This window comes from Daucus carota, chromosome 4 (assembly GCF_001625215.2).
Source record: "Daucus carota subsp. sativus chromosome 4, DH1 v3.0, whole genome shotgun sequence".
NCBI classification, from domain to species: Eukaryota; Viridiplantae; Streptophyta; class Magnoliopsida; order Apiales; family Apiaceae; genus Daucus; species Daucus carota.
Genome location: NC_030384.2, coordinates 35,734,561 through 35,759,659, shown reverse-complemented (window position 1 = coordinate 35,759,659; position 25,099 = coordinate 35,734,561). Strand labels below are relative to the sequence as shown.

The following is a 25,099-nucleotide window of genomic DNA, read 5'->3' as shown; positions in this document are numbered from 1 at the left end:
CCACTTAGAATCGATTTTTGTTTGTCATAATACTGTATATACTTAGAGACAAACAATATGAGTGTATGACTATACTAAACCAAAAATAAAATTGATTTCCATATCTCCGTCTCATAGATTGATGCCCACTTCCTCCTTTAAGTATCAAAAATTCATATTTTGAGGGTTTAGAGTTTAAGGCACAAGTTGAAAATTTTATTTTTTACGACCAAACACCGAATATGAATTTAGAATGAACCGTGTTTACTATACTTCTAACGGCTTGGAAGGTTATGTAATATACGCGGGTCATATTACCACTCCAGCTGTCTGATACCAGCGTCTCTTGAAGAAATTTACCGCGAGGAAACACCAGAAAAAGGAAACAGAAGACGGTAAAACAAAAACCCAATACCCTAGGGCCGAGCCTGCAGCTGACCCATGGTTAAATTGTTAAATCCCTCCATTTACCACTAATACGCCCTAACCCCTAAATCTTCAAAATCTCCCCTCTTTTTTTTTTTAATTCAATCACATCAAAACCATAGAAAACACACACACACACACTAAACAGCACAGTAGTTTCAATGGAGCAAGAACCAGAGCATGAAGTTTACGGTGGAGAGATACCGGATGAAGCTGATATGGACGCTGATATCGACATTTCTCGGGGCGATGATGAAGATGAGAATGCTTCCAAGGTTTCTCTTTCGACATCGTAAACTTTTGTTTTTGTGACATTTTGTGTTTGCGTGTGTGAGTGTGGGGTGATTGTCTGGAATTAATTGAATGTTCGTGATTGACTGATTGTGTGTTTGGTAGGAATTGGAGGATATGAAGAAGAGATTAAAGGAGATTGAAGAGGAAGCAGGGGCTCTTCGCGAGATGCAAGCCAAGGTCGAGAAAGAGATGGGTGCCGGACAAGGTGTTTTATCTTTGATTCTCTGTAAATAGTGAATCTGGTTATAATCTGCATGTGTGATTGTGCATTGGTGTTTCCTGATTGGACAAATTGTGTTTTTTTTGGTGATTGTGTTACTATTAGGGGTCTATGTTGGTCAGGTTTATCTAGAAAAGGGGGGTTGGGGATAGGGGTAAAGAAGATGGAATTAGCGTAGTACAGAAGATAAGAGGCAAGAGAGGGATATACAGGGATTTTGTACATTTATTTGTAATTAACGGCTAGGGGAAATTTTAAAGAGTGGTCTGTTAAATAACTATGCCAGGTGACAATCACAATGCACGGGTAACGACAAATGCCCAAACCAAATCAATGGCCCAAAAGTGAATACTCAAATATGCTTATATCATGAATACTTTACGTATGCTAGTGGGTGCCTAATTTATTTTTTTTTTTGTCAGGGGTGTGTGCCTAATTTTAAATTCTCTATATGTGTTTACTTTTTACTGTGGTCATATTCTTTGCTTAGTGCTGCTTTGCTGGAGTGTGTGACTAATTTAAAATACATTTTGAAATTTTATTTTGGTTGATGGTCATTTTTTCCGCTTAGTGTTGCTTTGCTGGTACCGACAAATTAAACTTGATATTGGTAGGTATTCGTTCACTTGTCTACCTATCTTCGATTTTTTTGATTAAATGTAGGTGGTGAAGTTTTCGATATGCTACATATGCACATATGTATATATTTAATTTTTTGCCCAATTGCCAGATGTTATGGTGTCTTTCCTTCCTTAGAAACAGACATACTGGATTAATGAACTAGAAATTATATAAATGGAAGTTGTTATGCATGCGACAAAATTTTAAGTTAAAGTATGCACAGGACAGATAAAGTTATAGACTTTTTGGGCAATATGTAGAACTACCAGCTTATTAGATGTATTCTGTATAACAACGAATTTTTTCGCAGTATACTGACATCAAATTAAAAAGCAATGTGGCACATATTAGCATATTGGAAGAGAGTGTGGTCACATTAATTAACAAAACAAAGAAACTAGTAGAAATCACAGAGATTAAATGATAAAGAGAAGATATTAAAATCCGGTGGCCCCACTCCCAACGCTTCAAGAATTATAAATATCACATAACCGCTATTTAAAACCTTGTGATTTCGCACATCTTTCATAAGGGCTGTTTTTTCCCTTCCCTTTTTGCATTCATCTTCGCTGAATTTAGTTCTCAGGAATGCTCGGGACGAAAGGGAATATGAAATATAAATTGGTTGATCAACAACAAATTATATCTAGAAAATCACACAATAAATTTTGGGGGGGGGGGGGGGGGTTAAGGTAACTGTCGAATGTATAAATTCAGGCTCCCTCCGCCTTGTAGCTAATGTTACACTATGCTTCCTTGATTTTAGATAGTTTTATACATGTTTTTTTAATTGTATGGGATATTCATATTTTTTAGGTCGACGATTGATGGATCTTTAGTGTCAACATGTAATTTTTTAATGCGACTTCTACTTGAAAAAAAAGGATTTTGTTAACTCCCTCTCCCCCTCTTGCTCTCCTTATCCTTATCCCTCGCTCTTCTTCTCTCTCGCTCCCCCCCCCCCCCCAAAATTAAATTTCACATATCTGCTATTTAACACCTTGTGATTTCACACATCTTTCATAAAGGCCGGGTTTTTTTTCTTCCCTTTTTGCTTTCATCTTTGCTGAATTTAAGTTCTCAAAAATGCTTGGGGCGAAAGGGAATATGTATAAATGGGTTAATCAACAACAGATTTTATCGAGAAAATCAGACAATAAAATTGGGGTGTCAGGTAATTGTCAATGTATAAATTCAGACTCTTTCCGCATTGCAGCTAATTTTACTCTATGCTTCCTTGTTTTTGAGATAGTTTTATACATGGTGTTTTTAATTGTATATTTATTCATAATTTTTAGGTCGATGATTGATAGATCTTTAATATAAACATGTAATTTGTTTATGCAATTTCTATTTGAACAAAATGGGGATTTTATTCTCTCTCTCACACACATACAACCCATGAGTTCTCATATGTAGGAAAAGCAATTTCGGGTTGATTTTGGGTCAACCTGAATTCAACCCGACCCGAAAAACTCTAACCCGAATTCGTATTTTGCGGGTCGAACTCGTTTCGGGTTGTCGGGTCGGATCTAATATTGCCACCCTCTCCTCATATATGCAAACAATTTGTTTTTATTTGTGTATTAGTTTTCTTCTGGATGATTCAGCGTGCTTTTGTTCCCATATAACATTTTATATTATATCTTATTTTATGATATAGTTTTGTGGGTGATTGTTAATAAAAGCTACTCCCTCTGCCCCCCTAGGTTCCGTACGTTGGGGACAGAGGGCTTGACACGCATTTTAAGGCTCCTATTAAGTAAAGTTTCATAAATTATTTACAAAAAAATTCTTCTGTATAATATTTAATGTTTAAATTTTTATAGATTTTTTTTTAAAAAATAAGTTATGAAACTATACTTTATAGGAGTCTTAAAATGCGTGCCAAATAGTGCAAAAAAAAAACACACCCGTAAAGATATGAGAGGGGCGGAGGGAGTATATATTTGCAATAGAGAGGTGTTATATATTAACTGTTATGTTATGCTTTCTATCTGCTTATTGTTTTCTCTGGAAGCTAGATTCTCTTACCTGCTAAAGTTATTGTCTTGGGAGAATTAATAGGACTTTGGTCTTTTTTAATATCAGTACTTCAGATGAAAAATTATAAAGAAGATCTATGGACTAGGGAGAATGTATGAGAGAATAATGAACGAACATGAAGGAGTCAAAATTTTCTATAATGAAGATTGTAGGGAATGGTGATGAAATGGAAATGAGCTATCCTTCTAAAACATGTGGGTTAGATTTTCTAGTTTAAATAGTTTGGAATTGAATGAAGGAATAAAAATTATAAACATTTGCTCCAATCTCTCTCAAATAAGAGTACAAATTTCATTACATCCCAAACAAGTGAACACAACCATATTGACTTTGGCTATGGTGTTCAATTGTTCACCATGCTTCTGTTAAACAATCCATTTTTGAGGTGGGGTTTCTTCGAACTATTTCAGGTCAGACTCTACAGTTCCATTTCATTCTATATGAAAATCTCAGTAGAAATGATGGACTTACACGTTAGGCAATTTGCTTCTGGCATGGCAAAGGGGTGAATATGTTTTTCAATCAATCTATTAACAGTTCTTAAAAATAAAGCCTATATGTTATATATTAAGACTTCTAGATATATTTTATCTGCAGTTCTTAAAAATTAATTTAATCCAAAATTTTATATGACTGATGACTGCTTCATCTATATATATATCTTCTGTTGCTGCAGATCTTATATTATAAATACATAAGACCTTCATTCTATGTTTTTGCATACTATGCAGATACATCTGGCGCCACTTCTGCTACACTAGCCGAGAAGGAGGAGGCCGATGCTCGATCAATATATGTTGGAAATGTAAGGCAACAATTTATCTTAGTTCAGTTCTTGTGCAACAGTAGCTCTTAAATGTTACATAAACCTTGTAATCTTTTTCGTGCTTATGTAATATGTGCCATTGTGAGATCAGTTAGAAAAAAATTGTTCAATAAGGAAAGCTATCCTCTTGTTGCGAAAACAGTTTTTTAGAAGGATATAGTGGAGCTTAAGAAACATTCTCTCGATCAGTATGCAGTTAATATCCTTTCTCGAAGTGCACTCACCCAGACAAACATGCTTACACACTTGGCCACACATCCACATTTAAATACGTATTCTACACATATGTAAGAAGTGAAACTTTAACACAGCACGGAATGTGAATGAAAAACTTGGAATTGTTTTATTTTACGGTCTCTTTTCAGGTGGACTATGCATGCACTCCTGAGGAAGTTCAGCAGCACTTCCAATCATGTGGCACTGTCAATAGAGTGACCATCCTGACCGACAAGTTTGGTCAGCCTAAAGGATTTGCCTATGTTGAATTCGTGGAACTTGAAGCAATCCAGAATGCCCTCCTCCTGAATGAGTCTGAGTTGCATGGTCGTCAATTAAAGGTTCTATAAAGTTGAATGAGTGAAAATTGCAACCTTGACACAATTTACTTTCCTCTTTTCAGTGATATTTATTATGGCTGTGCACTTTGGGTTTTCAGGTGGCCGCAAAGCGAACTAATGTACCTGGAATGAAGCAATTTCGAGGCAGGCCAGCCAACCCTTACTTTGGGTTTCGAGCCAGAAGACCGTATATGCCAGGCCCACCAATGTTTTCTCCTTATGGTTACGGGTAAGTATCATGAAAGCTTTATGTATTACCTGCAAATCCTGTCAGTTGCTACATGTGAAATCATACTAAAGATATAATTCGACTGCTTTATTTAATAGAATCGACGGACATTGTTTTTCCTATATAACCATTTGTAGGCATTGCTTTGTTATTATAATATTTAGGGTCTAGGTGCACATTTTGGCTAAAAGATGCATATTTGTGCTACATAACTTTTAACAGCTGTGCAAATAAACATAATTTGTATGTAGAACAACCCATACTATTTAAATGCATTCATAATACAGGGCATGATACAAGTATGTGTGTGCTTAAAATTGGGTATAATGATTATTCTACGGCATCAAATATCTTGGTATCGAGTTCATGCATAAAGTTCGTTCTTTTTCCACTATGCGAAGCTAGTTGTAAAAAAATTTGTTCTTCTTCTGCTATACGAAGTTAGTTGTAAAGTATAGGCTTAATTGCTTCACACTTACGAATCTTTATTGTTGTGCAAGTGGCTGGATCTTTGTTTCTATCTTGGACCCCCTAATCGTAGAAGTCTTATTAGAGATATAATTTTCTTTTGTTGACACAAGCTGATAGGAAATTCCAAAGACTTATCAGGTGCTTCTTCAGCAGTGTGATATTTTAAATTTTTTGTTGCTAAAGAAATGATGTTTAACACTTTGGCAATCAATAATAGGATCATATAGACAATTCCTTTTCATGAGCCTACAAGTTCTTTTAGTTTGATTCTTTACTCCTGACAGATTACGTGTTGATTATCCTTCACATTCTCTGTAAAGGATTTCTTGTTCATACGTTAAAAGTTTGTTAAGTGCCAAGCTGCTTGACTGGTAGGAATTAGAGGAAGCTCAAAGGCACTTGGAATAGCTATAGCATCTTAAAATAAAAATATGCCAGATTTCGAGTTTATTCCTGGGGCTTTTATAGCCTAGGTGCTCATTGTCGTTTTTACTGTTCCCTTGAATAATAAGGAATGCAATTTGAAGTTTTGGGTCCAAGTTCTAAATGTGCCAGCCCCGTAATATTAAGGAAAAAAACAAATGCTAGTCACTACTTTTTGTCAAAACTATGCTGTCTAGTTTAGTTTGGGATCAGTTTTTTCATGACTCATTGGACATAGTTTGAGGTGCATAGAACTATAGTCAGAGATAATTTTTCTGTGTTTGTTGTTATATTTATTTATTTATATATAAAAAAATCTGAAATTATTTATTCTAAATCAGAAGTGGAAACTACTTATATTATGGAATAGCATGTATAAGATGTTATGTGTATCAGTATGAAGCAACATAGCTTATGCATTAGTTGGTTGTGCATCTCTTTAATTTCTAAAAGTAGTTGTTCTCTTTTGCAGCCGGATCCCAAGGGGAAGGCGGCCGATGCGTTACCGACCTTACTGAAGGTGGACTAAAGGTGGCATGCTATATTATTAGTGTTCTTCTTGAACCAGTGACATTTTATGGTGCAGTCTATCCATTGGGATAACATCCTTATACCGTATTTGCTCACTAGGTTCATTTTATAGGAATTTAAATATTATTAGCATGCTAAGAAGGCTCAACTCTGTACCATTATCTGGAGCCCCCTAAGAAGGCTCAACTCTGTACCATTAGCCTGATTTTGGAGCCCCCCCTAGACATTTTGCCCCTTGAGACCCATGGACACATAGTGCATTTACCGGGTCGATTGACCTTGTATGTTAAGAGTTATGCACAGTTGTACATTTTAAAATAGCTGCAGGACTCTAGTATTTGCTGTTTACAGATTATTCAGCGTGGGTTTAAGAGTCCTGACATTGAAGAAGTTTTACCTGATACATTAAGTTGTTGCTGAAAAAAAATAGCAGAATCAGCTTTACGCTTTTTCCGCAAGTTCTTTTGTCATGGCTCCCTTTTCTTTATCAAGTTTTAAACTAAAGAAAAAATGGCCTGTTTGGGAATATGGATTTCATTTGAAATTCTGGATTTGATCAAATAACTTGGTTGGGAATTTGGATTTGGATTTCATTTGAAATCCGTACATTCAAATATTAGTATAAATCTGAGAATTTGAAATGACAATTCAAATCCTGTCATTTCAAATCTATCATTTGAAACGAAACATATGTTTCCAAACGGCCCCTTATTGTTTTCTGAAATCAAAATATCTGAAGTGGAGGTTAGTATACTTGTGTTTCCTTGGAAACACGGCCTTTCACGGTTTCACACTTCCACTCCAGGCTCAGTTGAATCTCTTTGTCTTACAGAATGACTGTTGCATAATCAATTCTGATAGTAATGACGCTATTGGATGCTCACCGTAACACTACATACTCGCAGGGTTAATGATATGACAATATATATTACATGGCAATTAAGATTATATATTCGCTTTGCATAGTCTCCATCCTGTAGGTCAATGATATCATTCACTTTGCATCCATTAAGTGTTTTCTGTTTTCACTCTGTAAAGCCCTCCAAATCTAGTTTGATGTGCTTCATGTGTCGACTCTGTCGAGAAGAATTGATTGTTTATTTCGAAAAGGTCTCGTAAATAACAAGAATCACTTTTGAAACTTGGTTGACGATTCAAATCCTTACATGGCTTATATACAATTCATATGCATTGTGTTGGCAATTGGCATGCAAACGCTCGACGCAAATGTAACTCAACCCCTGCTTAGAAGGGTTTGACACATATCGGTGGTTTGAGATAAGAGAAAAAGAGATCGGTCTTGTCAGATGTGGATTAATCAATTAAGTTTGGACATAGGAGTCTTAAATCTCATGGATGATATTATATAAAAATGATCGGAGACGAGAGTGATTGAGGTTCAACTTCATAGTTTACATAAGGTCAGAGTGAAGAAACTGATGACTCAAGTCTCGTGGTTTACAATGGATCAATTTACTTTTAAGAATCTCATTGTCAAGATACTATTTTCTCTCTCTCACACACGTATATCACAACTTTTTGTCGTGCACTAAGTCGGGGTTCACGAAAATAGTCGCCTTATTTTCTCAGAACATGGGTATGATCTAACAACATTTTGTGCATTTGCGATCTTAATTCACAAGCACAATTATCACATTTACACCAAGAAATTGGATTCACATCACCTAGACAATCCCATAGTGCTTTGATATCATTGTAAAATTCAGAAATATTTCGGTTTTCTTGAAACATTTGAGCTAATTATTATTAAGAATAACGCATGATACAAACACAAATCCAAACTTATACTCTTTCTAGTAGACCGAAAAATAACACTCTACAAGCATTATATTCGTCCAAATTAAACAAGATCCAAGAAGCAACAAACAAATTATACATCTATCAAACAAAATATTCAATGAAATTAATAGCACACGTATCTCTAGTGACATTTACAATATCAAGTTATTCTTAATGACGGGAGTAAACATTAGTATTAATCACTTTCATTTTGCATAACCAGTATCTTAAATTTATAGAAACTAGCGAGTTAATTACTGCATAAATGAATGTAAGAAATACAAGATCCATATTTTAAATAATATGATTATTAGTTGATCTCAGGAAAACTGAATCGATTAAAATAGTTTCAGATCAAATTGATTAAAGAAGCACACGCAAATGAAAATAATGTTTTCCAAAAATATGGAATAATTTTTAAACTAAAAACTAATTTTAAGTTTACCGGCTTCAATACTACAAAAGCTACCTGACTTTCATGCTATATCTTGTGTTCTGAAACGAACCTCTTCTGGAGAAATTTACCGTGAGGAAACGGTAGAAAAGGCTATTGAAGACGGTAAAACAAAAATCCCATACACTAGGCTGCAGCTGACCCATGGTTAATTCCCACCATTTACTAATACGCCCGAACCCCCCATCCCCAAATCTTTAAAATCTCCCCTCTTCTTCTCATTTCAATCACATCAAAACCCTAGAAAACACACACACACACACACAAACACCAAACATCATAGTAGTTTCAATGGAGCAAGAACCAGAGCATGAAGTGTACGGTGGAGAGATACCGGATGAAGCTGATATGGACGCTGATATCGACATGTCTCGGGGCGATGATGAAGATGAGAATGCTTCCAAGGTTTCTTTTTCGATATCGTAAACTTTTGTTTTTGTGACATTTTGTGTTTGCGTGTGTGTGAGTGTGGGGTGATTGTCTTGAATTAATTGAATGTTTGTGATTGTGTATGTTTTGTAGGAATTGGAGGAAATGAAGAAGAGATTAAAGGAGATTGAAGAGGAAGCAGGGGCTCTTCGCGAGATGCAAGCCAAGGTCGAGAAAGAGATGGGTGCCGGACAAGGTGTTTTATCTTTGATTCTCTGTAAATAGTGAATCTCGTTATAATCTGTATGTGTGATTGTGCATTTGTATTTCGTGATTGGTCAAATTGTGATTTTTTTGGTAATTGTGTTACTATTAGGGATCTATGTTGGCTAGGTTTATCTAGAAAAGGGGGTTGGGGATACTGGTGAAGAAGTTGGAATTTGGAATTTGCATAGTACAGAAGAGGCAAGATATACAGAGACTGTCTACATTTATCTGTAATTAACGGCTAGGGAAATTTGAAAGAGTGGTCTTGTTAAATAACTATGCCAAGGCGGCAATCACAATACACGGGTGACAACAAATGCCCAAACCAAATCAATGGCCCAGAAGTGAATGCTCAAATATGCTTATATTATTAGTACTTTACCTATGTTGCGTGCCTTTTTTTTTTGTCAGGGGTGTGTGCCTAATTTAAATTCTCTACATGTTTTTACTTTTTAACGGTCATGTTCTTTGCTTAGTGCTGCTTTGCTGGAGTGTGTGACTAATTTTAAATACATTTTTAACTTTATTTTGGTTAACGGTCATGCTTTTGGCTTAGTGTTGCTTTGCTGGTACCGACAAATAAACTTGTTTTTGGTAGGTATTCTTTCACTTGTCTGCCTATCTTCGACTTTTTTGATTAAATGGAGGCGGTGAAGTTTCTGATCTGCTACATGTGTAAATATACATTAAATTGTTTCCCCAATTTCTAGATTTTATAGTGTCCTTCCGTCCTTAGAAACGTACACCCTGGATTAATGAATTATAAAGTATATGAATTCAAGTTGTTATGCTTGCGACAAAATTTCAAGTTAAAGTATGCACGTAGACAGATAAAGTTGTGGACTTTTTGGGCATTATGCAGAACTGCCAGCTTAATGAATGTATTCTGTATAACTCGGAAAGTTTTCACATTGGACTAACTTCATATTAAGGGGGAAGATATGTTAAAATTTTAAATCCTGAAGTGTAGTGTTGGGAAGGAGACCACCGCTTTTTAAAATCCTTTTTTTGTTCTCTTTATTGTTTAATCTCTGTAATTTTTATTAGTTTCTTTGTTTTGTTATTTAATGTGACCACACTCTTAAACCAAGGAGTATGAATCAATTGCATAATTATAAAGAGAATAAAAGTATTTTAAAGACGTTGTGATTCCCATCGCTTCAGTATTTATAAATTTCACATATCCGCTACTTAACACGTTGTGATTCCATACATCTTTCATAAGGGTTGTTTTTCCCTTTTTTGCATCTATCTTCACTGAACCTAAGTTCTCGAAAATGCCTGGGACGAATAGGAAAAATGAAATGTAAATGGGTTAATCAGCATCAGATTAATTCTGGAAAATCACACAAAAAAATTGGGGGTTAATGTAACTTTTGACTCTATAAACTCAGGCTCCTCTGTATTGTTGCTAATTTTACCCTCTACTTAATTTTGAGATCGATCTATATATGATCTTCTTTATTTTGTTTCTATTTATAATTTTTAGGCAAATGATTGATCAATCTTTAATCCAAACATATAATTTATTTAATACATAGGGGAAAAAGGTTTTTTGTTCTAATAAAATTTGCATAAAAAAATTGCATATTTGGATTAAAGATTGATCAATCATCAACCTTAAAATTATAAATACAAATAATAAAATCATGTATAGAACTATCTTGAAATCAAGTAGGGAGTAAAATGAGTTACAATCCGGAGGAAACCTGAATTCATACCGTCGACATTTACCCGACCCTCCAATTTTATTGTGTAAATTTCCAGATTTAATCAGCTGCTGATTAACCCATTTATACTTCATATTCCCTTTCATCCCGTCCATTTTCAAGAACTTAAGTTCAACAACGATGAATGCAGAAAGAAGAAAAACCAACCCTTATGAAAGATGTGTGAAATCACAAGTTGTCAAGGAGCAGATATGTGAAATTTTTAAATCTTGAAGTGGAAATGCCTGGGACGAATAGGAAAAGTGAAATGTAAATGGGTTAATCAGCATCAGATTAATTCTGGAAAATCACACAAAAAAATTGGGGGTTAATGTAACTTTTGACTCTATAAACTCAAGCTCCTCTGTATTGTTGCTAATTTTACCCTCTACTTAATTTTGAGATCGATCTATATATGATCTTTTTTATTTTATTTCTATTTATAATTTTTAGGCAAATGATTGATCAATCTTTAATCCAAACATATAATTTATTTAATACATAGGGGAAAAAGGTTTTTTGTTCTAATAAAATTTACATAAAAAAATTGCATATTTGGATTAAAGATTGATCAATCATCAACCTTAAAATTATAAATACAAATAATAAAATCATGTATAGAACTATCTTGAAATCAAGGAAGTAGGGAGTAAATTGAGTTACAATCCGGAGGAAACCCGAATTCATACAGTCGACAATTACCTGACCCTCCAATTTTATTGTGTGATTTTCCAGATTTAATCAGCTGCTGATTAACCCATTTATACTTCATATTCCCTTTCATCCCGTCCATTTTCGAGAACTTAAGTTCAACAAAGATGAATGCAAAAAGAAGAAAACCAACCCTTATGAAAGATGTGTGAAATCACAAGGTGTCAAGGAGCAGATATGTGAAATTTTTAAATCTTGAAGTGTTGTGAATTGGACACCGCCTTTTTAATATCCTTTTTTATTCTTTTTAATATTTATTCTCTGTGATTTCTACTAGTTCCTTTGTTTTTTTATTTAATGTGACCCCACTCTTTTAAACCAAGGAGTACGAATCAATTGCATAAGTATAAAGAGAATAAAAGTGTTTTAAAAAATCGGTGAAAATTATGGAGAATTGTAGGGAAAATGATGATGAATGAAATGGAGAATTCCTTCCAAAACACGTCGATTAGATTTTTTGTTCAAATAATTTGGACCAATGGAATGAAGGGATAAAAATTATAAACATTTGCTCCAGTCTCTCTCAAAGAAGAGTAAGAATTCCATCCCATCCCATCCCATCCTAGTAACACGATCTAGTGACTTGACAATGGTGGTCAATTGTTCACCATGCTTCTGTTAAGCAATCCAGATTTCAGTTGGGGTCTATTCGAACTATTTGAAGGGAGACCCTAGGGTCCCATTTCAGTGTAGATAAAAATCTCCGTAGAAATGGACTCGTTAGGCAATTTGCTTCTGGCATGGCAAAGGGGTGAATATGTTTTCCAATCAATATATTCTATCAGCAGTTTTTAAAAATACAGCCTATATTTAATATATCAAGACTTCTAGATATATTCTATCAGCAGTTCTTAAAAATTAATTTATTCTATTTTTTATTGTGACCAATGACCGCTTCATATATATCTTCTACTGCTGTAGATCTTATATTACAAATACATAAGACCCTCATCCACTTTTTTTATACCATGCAGATACATCTGGCACGTCTTCTGCTACACTAGCCGAGAAGGAGGAGGCCGATGCTCGATCAATATATGTTGGAAATGTAAGGCAACACCTTATCTTAGTTCAGTTTTGTGCAACAGTAGCTCTTAAATGCTACATAATCCTTGTAATCTTTTTCGTGCTTATTTAATATGTGCCATTGTGAGATCAGTTAGAAAAAAATGTCCAAGAAGGAAAGCTATCCTTGTTGCCAAAAACAGTTTTTTAGAAGGATATAGCGGGGCTTAAGAAACATTCTCTCGATCAGTATGCAGTTCATATCCTTTCTCGAAGTGCAGTCACCCACACAAACACACTTACACACACACGCACACACCTCCACATTTAAATATGTATTGTACACATATATGTAAGAACTGAAGCTGTAAGATAGCACGGAACGTGAATTGTGAAAAACTGAGAGACTCGTGAGAGCCTTAGTCAAAGATCATGAAAAAGGATCTTTTAACAGAATTCAATGTGCTGAAGCATATTATTCATCTGACTTAATTATGCTCAATTCACGGAAAGAGAAAAGATGGGTGATATAGTTGAATGGGTAGATAGGTATTGTGATTTGTGTGTGTAAATTTTGAACTTAATCTCTGTTCTCTGTTGATAGGTATTGTGATGTGTGTGAAAATTTTGAACTAATAGAAATTTGATGACAACCACCAGTTTTCCAGGTTGAAAAATTAGTCATCAAACTGTGCGAGATTGTCTGACCACCAGTTAGCAATATTCTCAGGACTCAATACTTAAATTCAATTTATTAAAATACTTATCTACATGAATAGAACCCCCATCTAAAGCCGATAAATGAACAGATTATCTTTTATGAGACATACAACTACTTAAGAATGAATTCATATCTTCCTTTTATTTTCACATCCATTCCCCATGATGTAATAACTAAATCCTACTAGAATGAATCAAAAAGAGCTCAAATATACGCCAAGTTGCTTATAACTTTTCTTGTCTAAAATCAGAACTTTATTTACTTTGTCAGTTCATCGAAGTCGAGGATAACATGTATTTTGATTCGATGATGATGATGCCCAATTTTGCTCCAAGTGGATACATTTAAGAAAATGTCTTGCTTGCAAATATTAATAATGAATTTCCTACTACTGCTTAATTTGCTTGTGGGTCTGAAAATCGTGTTTTTTTCTAGTTAGTACACATTTAATTCACATGTGCTGATTCTTCCATCCGTAGCTGCTTCTTTTTCTTTTAATTTTTTAGTATGTAAGAATCACTGTGTTTTACGGCCTCTTTCCAGGTGGACTATGCATGCACTCCTGAGGAAGTTCAGCAGCACTTCCAATCATGTGGCACTGTCAACAGAGTGACCATCCTGACCGACAAGTTTGGTCAGCCTAAAGGATTTGCCTATGTTGAATTCGTGGAACTTGAAGCAATCCAGAATGCCCTCCTCCTGAATGAGTCGGAGTTGCATGGTCGTCAATTAAAGGTTCTATAAAGTTGAATGAGTCGAAATTGCAACCTTCACAAATTATACTTTCCTCTTTTCAGTTATATTTATTATGGCTGTGCACTTTGGGTCTCCAGGTGGCCGCAAAGAGAACTAATGTACCCGGAATGAAACAATTTCGAGGCAGGCCAGCGAACCCTTACTTTGGGTTTCGAGGCCGAAGACCGTATATGCCTGGCCCACCAATGTTTTCTCCTTATGGTTACGGGTAAGTATCATGAAAGCTTTATGTATTACCTGCAAATCCTGTCAGTTGCTACATGTGAAATCATACTATATAATTTTATTGCTCTTTTTAATAGATTGGATTAACATAGTTTTTTTTCCGATAACCATACGTAGGCATTGCTTTGGCATTATAATATTTTGTGTCTAGGGGGTTGCGAAATACCTTTTGGCTAAAAGATGCATACTGTGGTACATAACTTCTAGCAGCTGTGCAAATAAACATAAATTGTCTGTAGAAGAACCCAAACTATTTGAATTGTTTCTTAATAAAGGGCATAATATAAGTATGTGTGTGCCAAAGATTGTGTATAATGATTAATCTACAGCATCAAATTTTTTGATATCGAGTTCATGCATAAAAGTTCGTTCTTCTTCCACCATGTGAAGCTAGTTGTAATAAAAATTGTTCTTTTTCTGCTATACGAAGCTAGTTTGTGAAGTAAAGGCTTCATTGCTTTACATTTACGGATCTTTATTGTTGTGCAAGTGGCTAGATCTTTGTTTCTATTATGGATCCCCTGATTGTATAGGTCTTATTGAATATATAAATATACTTTGTTGATGTCAAACTGGTAGGAAATTTATAAGACTTATCATGTGCTTCCTCATAGCAGTGGGATATTTTAAACTTTTTGCTGCTGAAGAACTGATGTTTAACCCTTTGGCAATCAACTATAGGATTATATAGACAATTACTGTTTCATGAGCCTAGAAGTTATTCTAGTTTGGGTCTTCACTCCTGTCGGATTACTTGTTGATTTTCCTTTACATTCTCTGTGAAGGATTTCTTGTTTACACAATAAAGTTTGTCAAGTGCTAAGCTGCTGGACTGATTAGAATCGGAGGAAAAGCAAAGGCATTTGGATTAGCTATAGCATCTTAAAATATACAAGATCAAGTTTACTCCTTTGGTTTTTATAGCCTAGGTGCTCATTATCCTTGTTACTGTTCTCTTGAATATTAAGGAATGCAATTTGAATTTTTGGGTCCTCGTTTTAAATGTGCTAGCCTGGTAATATGAAGCAAAAATAAGCAAGTCAAGTAAACCAGTCAAACAAACTCGAGTTGCATCATTTATAGGAACTACATTTTGTCAAAACTATGATGTCTAGTTTAGTTTGGGATCAGTTTTTTCATGACTCATTGGACGTGTTTGTGGTGCGTAGAACTATAGTTAGAGATAATTTTTTTGGTGTTTTTGTCATATATATTAAATTATATAAAAAAATCTGGAATTATTTACATACAAGTCTATGACGATATATATTTTTGATGCACCTTATGAATCATCAGAGGTGAGAAGTACTTATATTATGGATTAGCATGTATATCAGTCTGAAACAACATAGCTTATGCATTAGTTAGTTGTACATTTCTTTCATTTTTAAAAGCACTTGTTCTCTTTTGCAGCCGGATCCCAAGGGGAAGGCGACCAATGCGTTACAGACCATACTGAAGGCGTGCCGATGGTGGCATGCTATATTAGTGTTCTTGGACCAGTGACATCATATGGTGCAATCGATCCATTGGGATAACGTCCTTATACTGTATTTGCTCACTAGGTTCATTTTATAGAAATTTAAATATCATAGCATGCTAAGAAGGTTCATACTGTACTATTAGCTTGATTCCGGAGTCTCCAAAACATTCTCTTTTACCCCGGGACACACATGGAAACATGGTGCATTTACCGGGTCGATTGACCTTGTATGTTAAGAGTTATGCTTAAGTTATATGTTTTAAATAGCAGCAGAACTTTTGTATTTGTTGCTTACAGATTTTTAGTTTGGGCATTTTAAGAGTCCTGATATTGCTCAAGTTTTACCTTGTGAGTTTGACTGGAAAATTTAGCAGAATCCAGCTTTACTCTTTTTCTGCAAGTTCGTTTTTGGTGGCTCTTTTCTCTTTATCAATTTTTAAACTAAAAAGAAACATGGTTACAGTTTTCTCAAATCAAACATTTTGAAGTGGAAGTTTACTTTGTGTTACTCAGCTCTAATAGTTTAATGATGCCATTCGAACACTAGGTACTAGGTACTTACAGGATTCATGATGTTATTCCAACATCAGATAAGACTAGTAAATAGTTCTGATAGTTTAATGATACCATTCGAATACTAGGTACTTGCAGAGTTACAGGATTCATGATGTCATTTCAACACCAGATACTCACAGACTAATTTAGATTATATATTCTATCCATGATTTATAGTGATGCCATTCCAATACCTGATACTCACATACTAATTGAGATTATATGTTCTATCCATGGTCTATAATGATGCCATTATATGTTCTATCCATGGTCTATAGTGATGCCATTCCAACACCAGATACTCATAGATTAAGATTATGGCTCTATTTGGAAGTTAGAGAATTTGGACAAAATAAGAGGTTTGAGGTGTTTTAGACGTTGGACCACTAAAATAAATATTTGTATTTGGTAGTTAGCGGATTGAAATAGAGGTTTGAATAACTACTTTGAGTAGCTTTTTGAGTTAGAAGTTTTGGTTTGTGTCGGAAAAAGCTAATCAATTAGTTTTACAAGAAACCGCTGATTCAATCCGCTAGTTAAAAGATCTACTTCAATCAGTTAGTCAAAACATCTGATTCAATCCGCTAACTGTTAACCGCTAATGGCCAGTATGTTTTATTCATGGTTTGTAGTACTGTAGTAAATTGATACTGAGATGATAGTTAAGTTCTTTTTAAATAATTCACAAAGGAAGCAAGTAAATAGAATAGCAAGATAAGGTTAAATTATAAGGGTTGTAATGGGGATATATATGTCAACTGCTCTGCCAAATTTCTTCATGTATATCGTGTATACACGTAAAAACTTTCTTTTTCTAGCGCGGAAAAGTAAAGAGGAAAACAGAAGAGGGGGTCTAATCTTCCTTAGTATCCATCTAAAACTAAAATTATGGGAAGAACTTCTTCATTGAAATCGAAAATTGAGGAAGAATTTGGTTGGAATAAAATTCCAATAATATGTATCCTTTTGCTTTCGAGATACAAATATGGGAATATTTGAAATAGTTCTTTGATTGAAAGAATTTTATTCATAGAATACGAGACAACATGTTTATACATGAAGTTTGGTTCAAAGCAATTTGTCATGTGAAGTTTGGTTCAAAGCAAACCACTTTTTTAAATGATATAGAGGACAACATGTTTGTACATGAAATTTGTTTCAAAGCAAACTTATAATGAATGATACATTAGGACGGACAACCAGTCGAATCATATCCCAAACTCGACCGAATATGTTTGTATGAAAAGTCAATTAGGTGATGTGCTATTTTTCAATCGATGGATCTCATACGATCCAGTATTGACTTAACTTCCTTTTTACTTGTTATATAAATATATAATCGTATCCATTTTGTCGAAGTTGTATATTAACCGAATTCTACGAACTTGCAAGTTTTTGTTGGTTGATGTAACATATCATTAAAAACATAACTCAAGTCGGCCAATGTCATGTTGTGTTGAGTTAAGTGTTTTGAGCAACATGAGCTTGTGGGAGAAGAAGTAAACACTCCTAACTTGGATAAAAGGGTGCTAATATATTGAGTTGGTAGGATTTGAGTGAACAACTATATGAGTTGAAGAATGATGAGAATGTCGGTTAGTTGATTAATTTATTTTTTGTATTATTTTATCACACATAAAATGATAATCGATTTTAGTGTGTTTTATTTTAGCAGTTATCCTACATCAGTTGTGGGAAGGGCAAAAAACTCGTATGGGCTTGGTGCAAAGTAGATAATATCTCTGGGATGAGTTTAAAGATGAGGCAAGTGGGTCTTTTAGTTTAGGTCCCGGGAGAGGGCCAGATAACCATAAGGACTTCTAATATGAACTTAAAGAGAACCAGATCGCTAAGCAGGCACAACAAGTGGTATGAGAGACTTAAAATTTCAGGTAGCCAAATAGAAATCTAGTATGGGATGGGCCATCCTAGGATGAGACATGCGGACTTTCTCATTCAGGTCTAAAAGAAGCCCGATACCTGGGTTGGACCAATAATGGGATCCATGGGATCCATGTAAACGTGGTGTTGATCATCGCTGTCATAATAATTTTTTAAAAAAAGTCCCAAATGTCAGTGTCCTAGAAGATGACTCCAACCTACCACTTTGCCCTCCAAAACGTTGGATAATACATAATTGATGCTCTTCACCTTCTTAATACTGCGCTATCTCGCATTACGAGAAACATTATTCCATGTAATTTTTTCTTCCCAAAATGTAGAATCATGTTACATTTTAATATTTTACAATGATTTCCAAAAACATGATTTAGCATTTTATTCTAAAAATCGAAACAATTAAGTCTTCGGCTTTAATTTATCCAGACTATGTTTTGGGCCAAGACGCCAAGTAACTTGTTTTCTCTGCTGCGCCAGCCACTTCTGGAGAAATTTACCGCGAGGAAACAGCAGAAAAGGAAACACAGGACGGTAAAACAAAAACCCAATACACTACTAGGCTGCAGCTGACCCATGGTTAATTATCCCCATTTACTGATACGCCCGAACCCCCCACCCCCAAATCCTTAAAATCTCCCCTCTTTTTCTCTTTTCAATCGCATAAAATCCCTAGAAAACACACACTCAACAGCATAGTAGTTCCAATGGAGCAAGAACCAGAGCATGAAGTTTACGGTGGAGAGATACCGGATGAAGCTGATATGGACGCTGATATCGACATGTCTCGGGGCGATGAGGAAGATGAGAATGCTTCCAAGGTTTCTTTTTCGATATCGTAAACTTTTGTTTTCGTGACATTTGGTGTTTGCGTGTGTGTGAGTGTGGGGTGATTGCCTGGAATTAATTGAATTTTTGTGATTGTGTTTGTTTGGTAGGAGTTGGAGGATATGAAGAAGAGATTAAAGGAGATTGAAGAGGAAGCAGGGGCTCTTCGCGAGATGCAAGCCAAGGTCGAAAAAGAGATGGGTGCCGGACAAGGTGTTTTACCTTTGAAAATAGTGAATCTTGTTGTAATCTGTATGTGTGATTGTGCATTTGTATCTTGTGATTGGACAAATTGTGATTTTTTGGTAATTGTGTTACTATTAAGGGTCTATGCTAGTCAGGTTTATCTAGAAAGGGGGGGGGGGGGGGGGGGGGGGTTGGGGATACGGGTGAAAAAGAGGGAATTTGCGTAGTAGAGAAGATAAAAGATAAGAGGTAAGAGAGGGATATACAGAGGTGGTGTACATTTATTTGTAATTAACGGCTAGGGAAATTTGAAAGATGTCTTGTTGAATAACTATGCCAAGGCGGCACACACAATGCACGGGTAACAACAAATGGCCAACCCAAATTAGTGGCCCAAAACTGAATACTCAAATATGCGAGTGTGTGCCTAAATTTGCTTGTCTGGAGTTTGTGCCTGATGTTAAATACGGGTTTTATATCAAAGTGATTACCGTCCTCATTAAAATATCTCACCTAGCTACCCGATCTCCACGGGGTCTTATTTAAAGCACTCAAATCACTATATACATCACTTTGTAAAATTTTGAAGAAAATAAATAACAGAATTGGAATTTTTTTTATTATAGATTAGGTTTAGACATAGGAAATTCAGAATTTTTGGTTTGATCACTTAAAATCAAGTACAAGAACCAATTGAGGTTAAAAAATTATGTGTTTTTTAATGTTCCTCTACATGTATAGTTGTGAATTATTTTTATTATATGGGTCACGTGTAATATGCTGCATTTTTTGACTAGGATTCAATTAAGTTTTCTATCAATGTGTTTTCTAGATTTAACCTAGTGATATTTATAATGATTTGAGTGTTTAAAATGAGTCCCGGTGGAGATCGGGGAGCAAGGTGGGATATTTTAAGTTTTAAAGAGAACAATGGTCACTTTGATAACGAACCCTTTAAAATACTCTATATGTTTTTACTTTCGCCTACGGTCATATTCTTTGCTTAGTGCTGTTTTGCCCGAGTGCGTGACTGATTTAAAATTTTATTTTGTCCAATGGTCACCTTTTTGGCTTAGTTGTTTTCTGGTACCGACAAATTGAACTTGTTATTGGTAGGTATTCTTTCACTTGTATAGCAATCTTCGATTTTTTTGATTAAATGGATGCGGTGAAGTTTCTGATCTGCTATATATATACATATATGTTTAAGTGTTTGCATAATATTTAGATTTTATTGTCCTTCGTAAAAACAGACACACTGGATAAATGAATTAGAAATTATATAAATGCAAGTTGTTATGCATGCGACAAAATTTCCAGCTAAAATATGTAGATAGACAGATAAAGTTATAGACTTTTTGGGCAACATGTCGAACCACCTGCTTATTAAATGTATTCTGCATGACATGGAAATTTTTACCATCGTATCAACTTCAAATTAAAATGGAATGTGGCACATATTAGCATATTGGAAGAGAGTGTGGTAACATTAATAACAAAACAAAGAAACTGGTAGAAATTGCAGAAATTAAATAATAAAGAGAATAAAAAAGGTTATTGAGAAAGAGGGGTCCCTCTCACAACACTTCACTTCTCAACTCAACCCCTTGTGAAACATCTTTCATAAGGGCTAGTTTTTCCCCTTTCTGCATTCATCTGGAAATGGAAATGGACTGGAAGAAAGGGAATCTGAAGTATAAATGGGTTAATCAGCAGATGATTAAATCTGCAAAATCGCACAATAAAATTAGGGGGTCAGGTAACTGTCGACTGTTTGAATCAGGCTCCCTCTGCCGAGATAGTTCTGTTCATGGTTGTTTTAATTGTATTTCTATTTATAATTTATAGGTTGATGACTGATCAATCTTCAATCTAAACATGTAATCTATTTAATGCAACTTCTATTAGAACGAAAAGAGGATTTTATTAACTATCCTTCTCTCTCGAAACCCCCCCCCCCCCCCCCCCCCCCACACACACACACGCACACACACACAAATTATTGTAGACAAATTCTCATGTTGCAAAAAAGTTTTTTTTTTTCTCTATTTCTTTTCTTTTGGATGATTCTTAGCGTGCTTTGGCTCCCTTATAGGGTTTTATGTTATATATCATGTTATGAAGTTTTGTTATATCCTGTTCTATTATTTAAATTTTATGGGTGATCTATTACAAAAGCTGTATATTTGCGACAGAGGTGTTTTATTGTAAAATTGTTATATGTTATGTTTTCTTTCTGCTTATTGTTTTTTCTGGAAGCTAGATTCTCTGATCTGCTAAAGTTATTGTTTTGGGATGCTAATAGGAAGGGCAATTTGTCTGACTTTGGTCTTTGTAGTTATAGTACTTCAGATGCCGGTCCCCAGGAATCTATCCCTAGGTTGCGTCTAATTGGATGGAATGGAATGGAGAGATAGTGTAATGAATAATTATGAAGTAATTTTATGTAGAAAGAAGAATGCATGTGAGGATAGTGAACAAACATGAGGGAGCCTCAATTCTCTATGATGAATATTGTTGGAGAAAATGGTGTAGAAATGGAGTGGAGCATTCTTTTCAAAGCATGTGGGTTAGATTTAATTTCAAATAGTTTGGAATGGAATGAAGGAATGAAAATTATGAACATTTGCTCTAATCTCTCTCTTAAATATAAGTACAAATTTCATTTTAACCCATCAACTGAACACAACCTTAGTGACTTTGGCAATGGTGGTCAATTGTTCACCTTGCTTCTGTCAGACAATCCAGTTTTCAGGTGGGGTCTATTCGAACTATTTTAGATCAGACTTCGCTCTAGATGAAAATCTTAGTAGAAATGATGGACTTACATGTTAGAAAATATGCTTCTGGCATGGCAAAGGGTTGATGATGTTTTTCAATCAGTCATTTTGTAAGATAACAAATACAACCTATATCTAATATATCAAGAGTTCTTGATATTATCTACCAGCAGTACTAAAAAATTAATTTAGTCTGTATATTATATTGTTAAAAGGTTATGTCATCCCTTGTCTAAATTTTTTATCATGATCAATTACCGCCTCATATATAACTTCTACTGCTGCAGATCTTATATTATAAATACACAAGACCCTCATCCTTTTTTTTGCTATACTATGTAGATTCATCTGGCACGTCTGCTACACTAGCCGAGAAGGAGGAGGCCGATGCCCGGTCAATATATGTTGGAAATGTAAGGCACCACTCTATCTTAGCTGCTTCGTTTTCTTTTAATTTCTTAGTATTTAAGAATCATTAAGTTTTACGGCCTATTTCCAGGTGGACTATGCATGCACTCCTGAGGAAGTTCAGCAGCACTTCCAATCATGTGGCACTGTCAACAGAGTTACCATCCTGACCGACAAGTTTGGTCAGCCTAAAGGATTTGCCTATGTTGAATTCGTGGAACTTGAAGCAATCCAGAATGCCCTCCTCCTGAATGAGTCAGAGTTGCATGGTCGTCAATTAAAGGTTCTATAAAGTTAAATGAGTGGAAATTGCAACCTCGACACATTATACTTTCCTCTTTCCAGTGATATTTATTATAGCTGTGCACTTTGGCTTTTCAGGTGGCCGCAAAGCGAACTAATGTACCTGGAATGAAGCAATTTCGAGGCAGGCCAGCCAACCCTTACTTTGGGTTTCGAGCCAGAAGACCGTATATGCCCGGCCCACCAATGTTTTCTCCTTATGGTTACGGGTTAGTCTTATGAATGCTGCTCTATGTATTACCTGCAAATCTTGTCAGTTGCTACTTGTAAAATCATAGTAAAGCTATAAAATTGTATTTGCTCGTTTTGAATAGAAATTATTAATTTAAGCTTTTTTGAATGACCGATTATAGGCATTGCTTTGGCATTATAATATTTAGTGTCTAGGGAGCTGTGAATACTTTTTGATTAAAAGATACCTGTGCTACATACTCTTGACAGCTGTGCAAATAAACATATATGTACGTAGAAGAACCCAAACTATTTAAATACATTTCTGATGAAGGGCATAATATAAGTATGCCTGTGCTAAAAACTGTGTATAACTTTTAATTTGCGGCATCAAGTATCTTGATATCGAGTCCATGCATAAAAGTTCGTTCTTCTTTATGTGAAGCTAGTTGTAAAAAACCTGCATAAAAGTTCTTTCTTCTTTATGTGAATCTAGTTGTAAAAAATTTGTGGTTTTTCTGCTATATGAAGCTAGTTGGGCTTAATCGCTTTACATTTGCGGATCTTTATAGTTGTGCAAGTGGCTAGATCTTTGTTTCTATAATGGATCCCCTGATTGTATAGTTCTTATTGAAGTTATATTTTTCTTTTGTTGATGTCAAACTGATAGGGGACTTTGTAAAACTTATCATGTGCTTCTTCATAGCAGTGGGATATTACAAATTTCTTGTTGCTCAAGAGATGATGTTTAACACTTTGGAAATTAACAATAGGGTCATATAGACAATTCCTGTTTCATGAGCTAAAGGATATGCCAGATTTTGAGTTTACCCCTTTGGTTTTTATAGCCTAGGTGCCATTGTTCTTGTTACTGTTGTTTTGAATATCAAAGGATGCAATTTGAATTTTTGTGTCTGAGCTTTAAATATGTGCCCAGTTGAACCAGTCATACAAACTCAAGTGTCAGCATTTACAGGAACTACTTTTTGTCAAAACTATGCTCTCTAGTTTAGTTCGGAATCAGTTTCTTCGCGACTCATTGGATGTAGTTTGAAGCGCATAGAAATATAGTTAGACATTTTTTGTGTTTTTTTGTTATATATATTAATTTATATAAAAAAAATTTACTGAAACTATGTATGTACACGTGTATGACTATATATATTTCTGACACCTTATTTTACATCAAAAGTGAAAACTACTTATATTATGGATTAGCATGTGTATGAGATGTTATGTGTATCAGTATGAAGCAACGTATCTTATGCATTAGTTGGCTGTACAGTTCTTTAATTTCTAAAAGCGCTTATTCTCTTTTGCAGCCGGATCCCAAGGGGAAGGCGGCCGATGCGTTACAGACCATACTGAAGGTGGACTAAGGTGGCATGCTATCGTAGTGTTCTTCCTAGACCAGCGACATTATATGGTGCAATCTCTTCACTGGGATAACATCCTTATACTGTATCTGCTCACTAGGTTCATTTTAGAGAGAAATTAAACATCAACAAGAAGGCTCAACTCTGTACCATTAGCTTGATTCTGGAGTTTTTTTTAATTTATTTTCCCCCTTTCAACACATTCCTTTTGCCCCTGGGCACACATAGACACATGGTGCATTCACCGGGTCGATTGACGTTGTATGTTAAGAGTTATGCATCAGTTATATGTATGTTTTAAAATGGCAGCAGAACTCTAGCATTTGCTGCTTGCAGATCGTTAGTGGGGGCTTCTTAAGAGTCCTGATATTGCAGAACTTTTACCTTGCCAGTTCACTTGGAAAAAATTAGGGGAATCCAGCTTTACTGTACTCTTTTTCTGTAAGTTCTTGTTTTTGTTTGTGGCTCCCTTC

At 35.1% G+C, this 25,099-nt stretch overlaps 3 protein-coding genes across 3 annotated transcripts; all 3 read left to right on the top strand.

Annotated features, from left to right (window-relative positions):
* Positions 1-425: 425 nt before the first annotated feature.
* Positions 426-7,093, top strand: LOC108219021 (polyadenylate-binding protein 1). The gene is made up of 6 exons (XM_017392251.2): positions 426-680; positions 802-904; positions 4,318-4,391; positions 4,778-4,969; positions 5,068-5,198; positions 6,565-7,093. The coding sequence occupies exons 1-6, from the start codon at positions 567-569 to the stop codon at positions 6,608-6,610; spliced, it is 660 nt and encodes a 219-aa protein (XP_017247740.1). The 5' UTR covers positions 426-566; the 3' UTR covers positions 6,611-7,093.
* A 1,822-nt stretch (positions 7,094-8,915) lies between these two features.
* LOC108219020 (polyadenylate-binding protein 2-like) lies at positions 8,916-16,406 on the top strand. The gene is made up of 6 exons (XM_017392250.2): positions 8,916-9,282; positions 9,400-9,502; positions 12,908-12,981; positions 14,203-14,394; positions 14,493-14,623; positions 16,054-16,406. The coding sequence occupies exons 1-6, from the start codon at positions 9,169-9,171 to the stop codon at positions 16,097-16,099; spliced, it is 660 nt and encodes a 219-aa protein (XP_017247739.2). The 5' UTR covers positions 8,916-9,168; the 3' UTR covers positions 16,100-16,406.
* A 2,737-nt stretch (positions 16,407-19,143) lies between these two features.
* LOC108216100 (polyadenylate-binding protein 2) lies at positions 19,144-25,071 on the top strand. The gene is made up of 6 exons (XM_017388781.2): positions 19,144-19,395; positions 19,513-19,615; positions 22,711-22,781; positions 22,868-23,059; positions 23,158-23,288; positions 24,573-25,071. The coding sequence occupies exons 1-6, from the start codon at positions 19,282-19,284 to the stop codon at positions 24,616-24,618; spliced, it is 657 nt and encodes a 218-aa protein (XP_017244270.1). The 5' UTR covers positions 19,144-19,281; the 3' UTR covers positions 24,619-25,071.
* Positions 25,072-25,099: the final 28 nt, after the last annotated feature.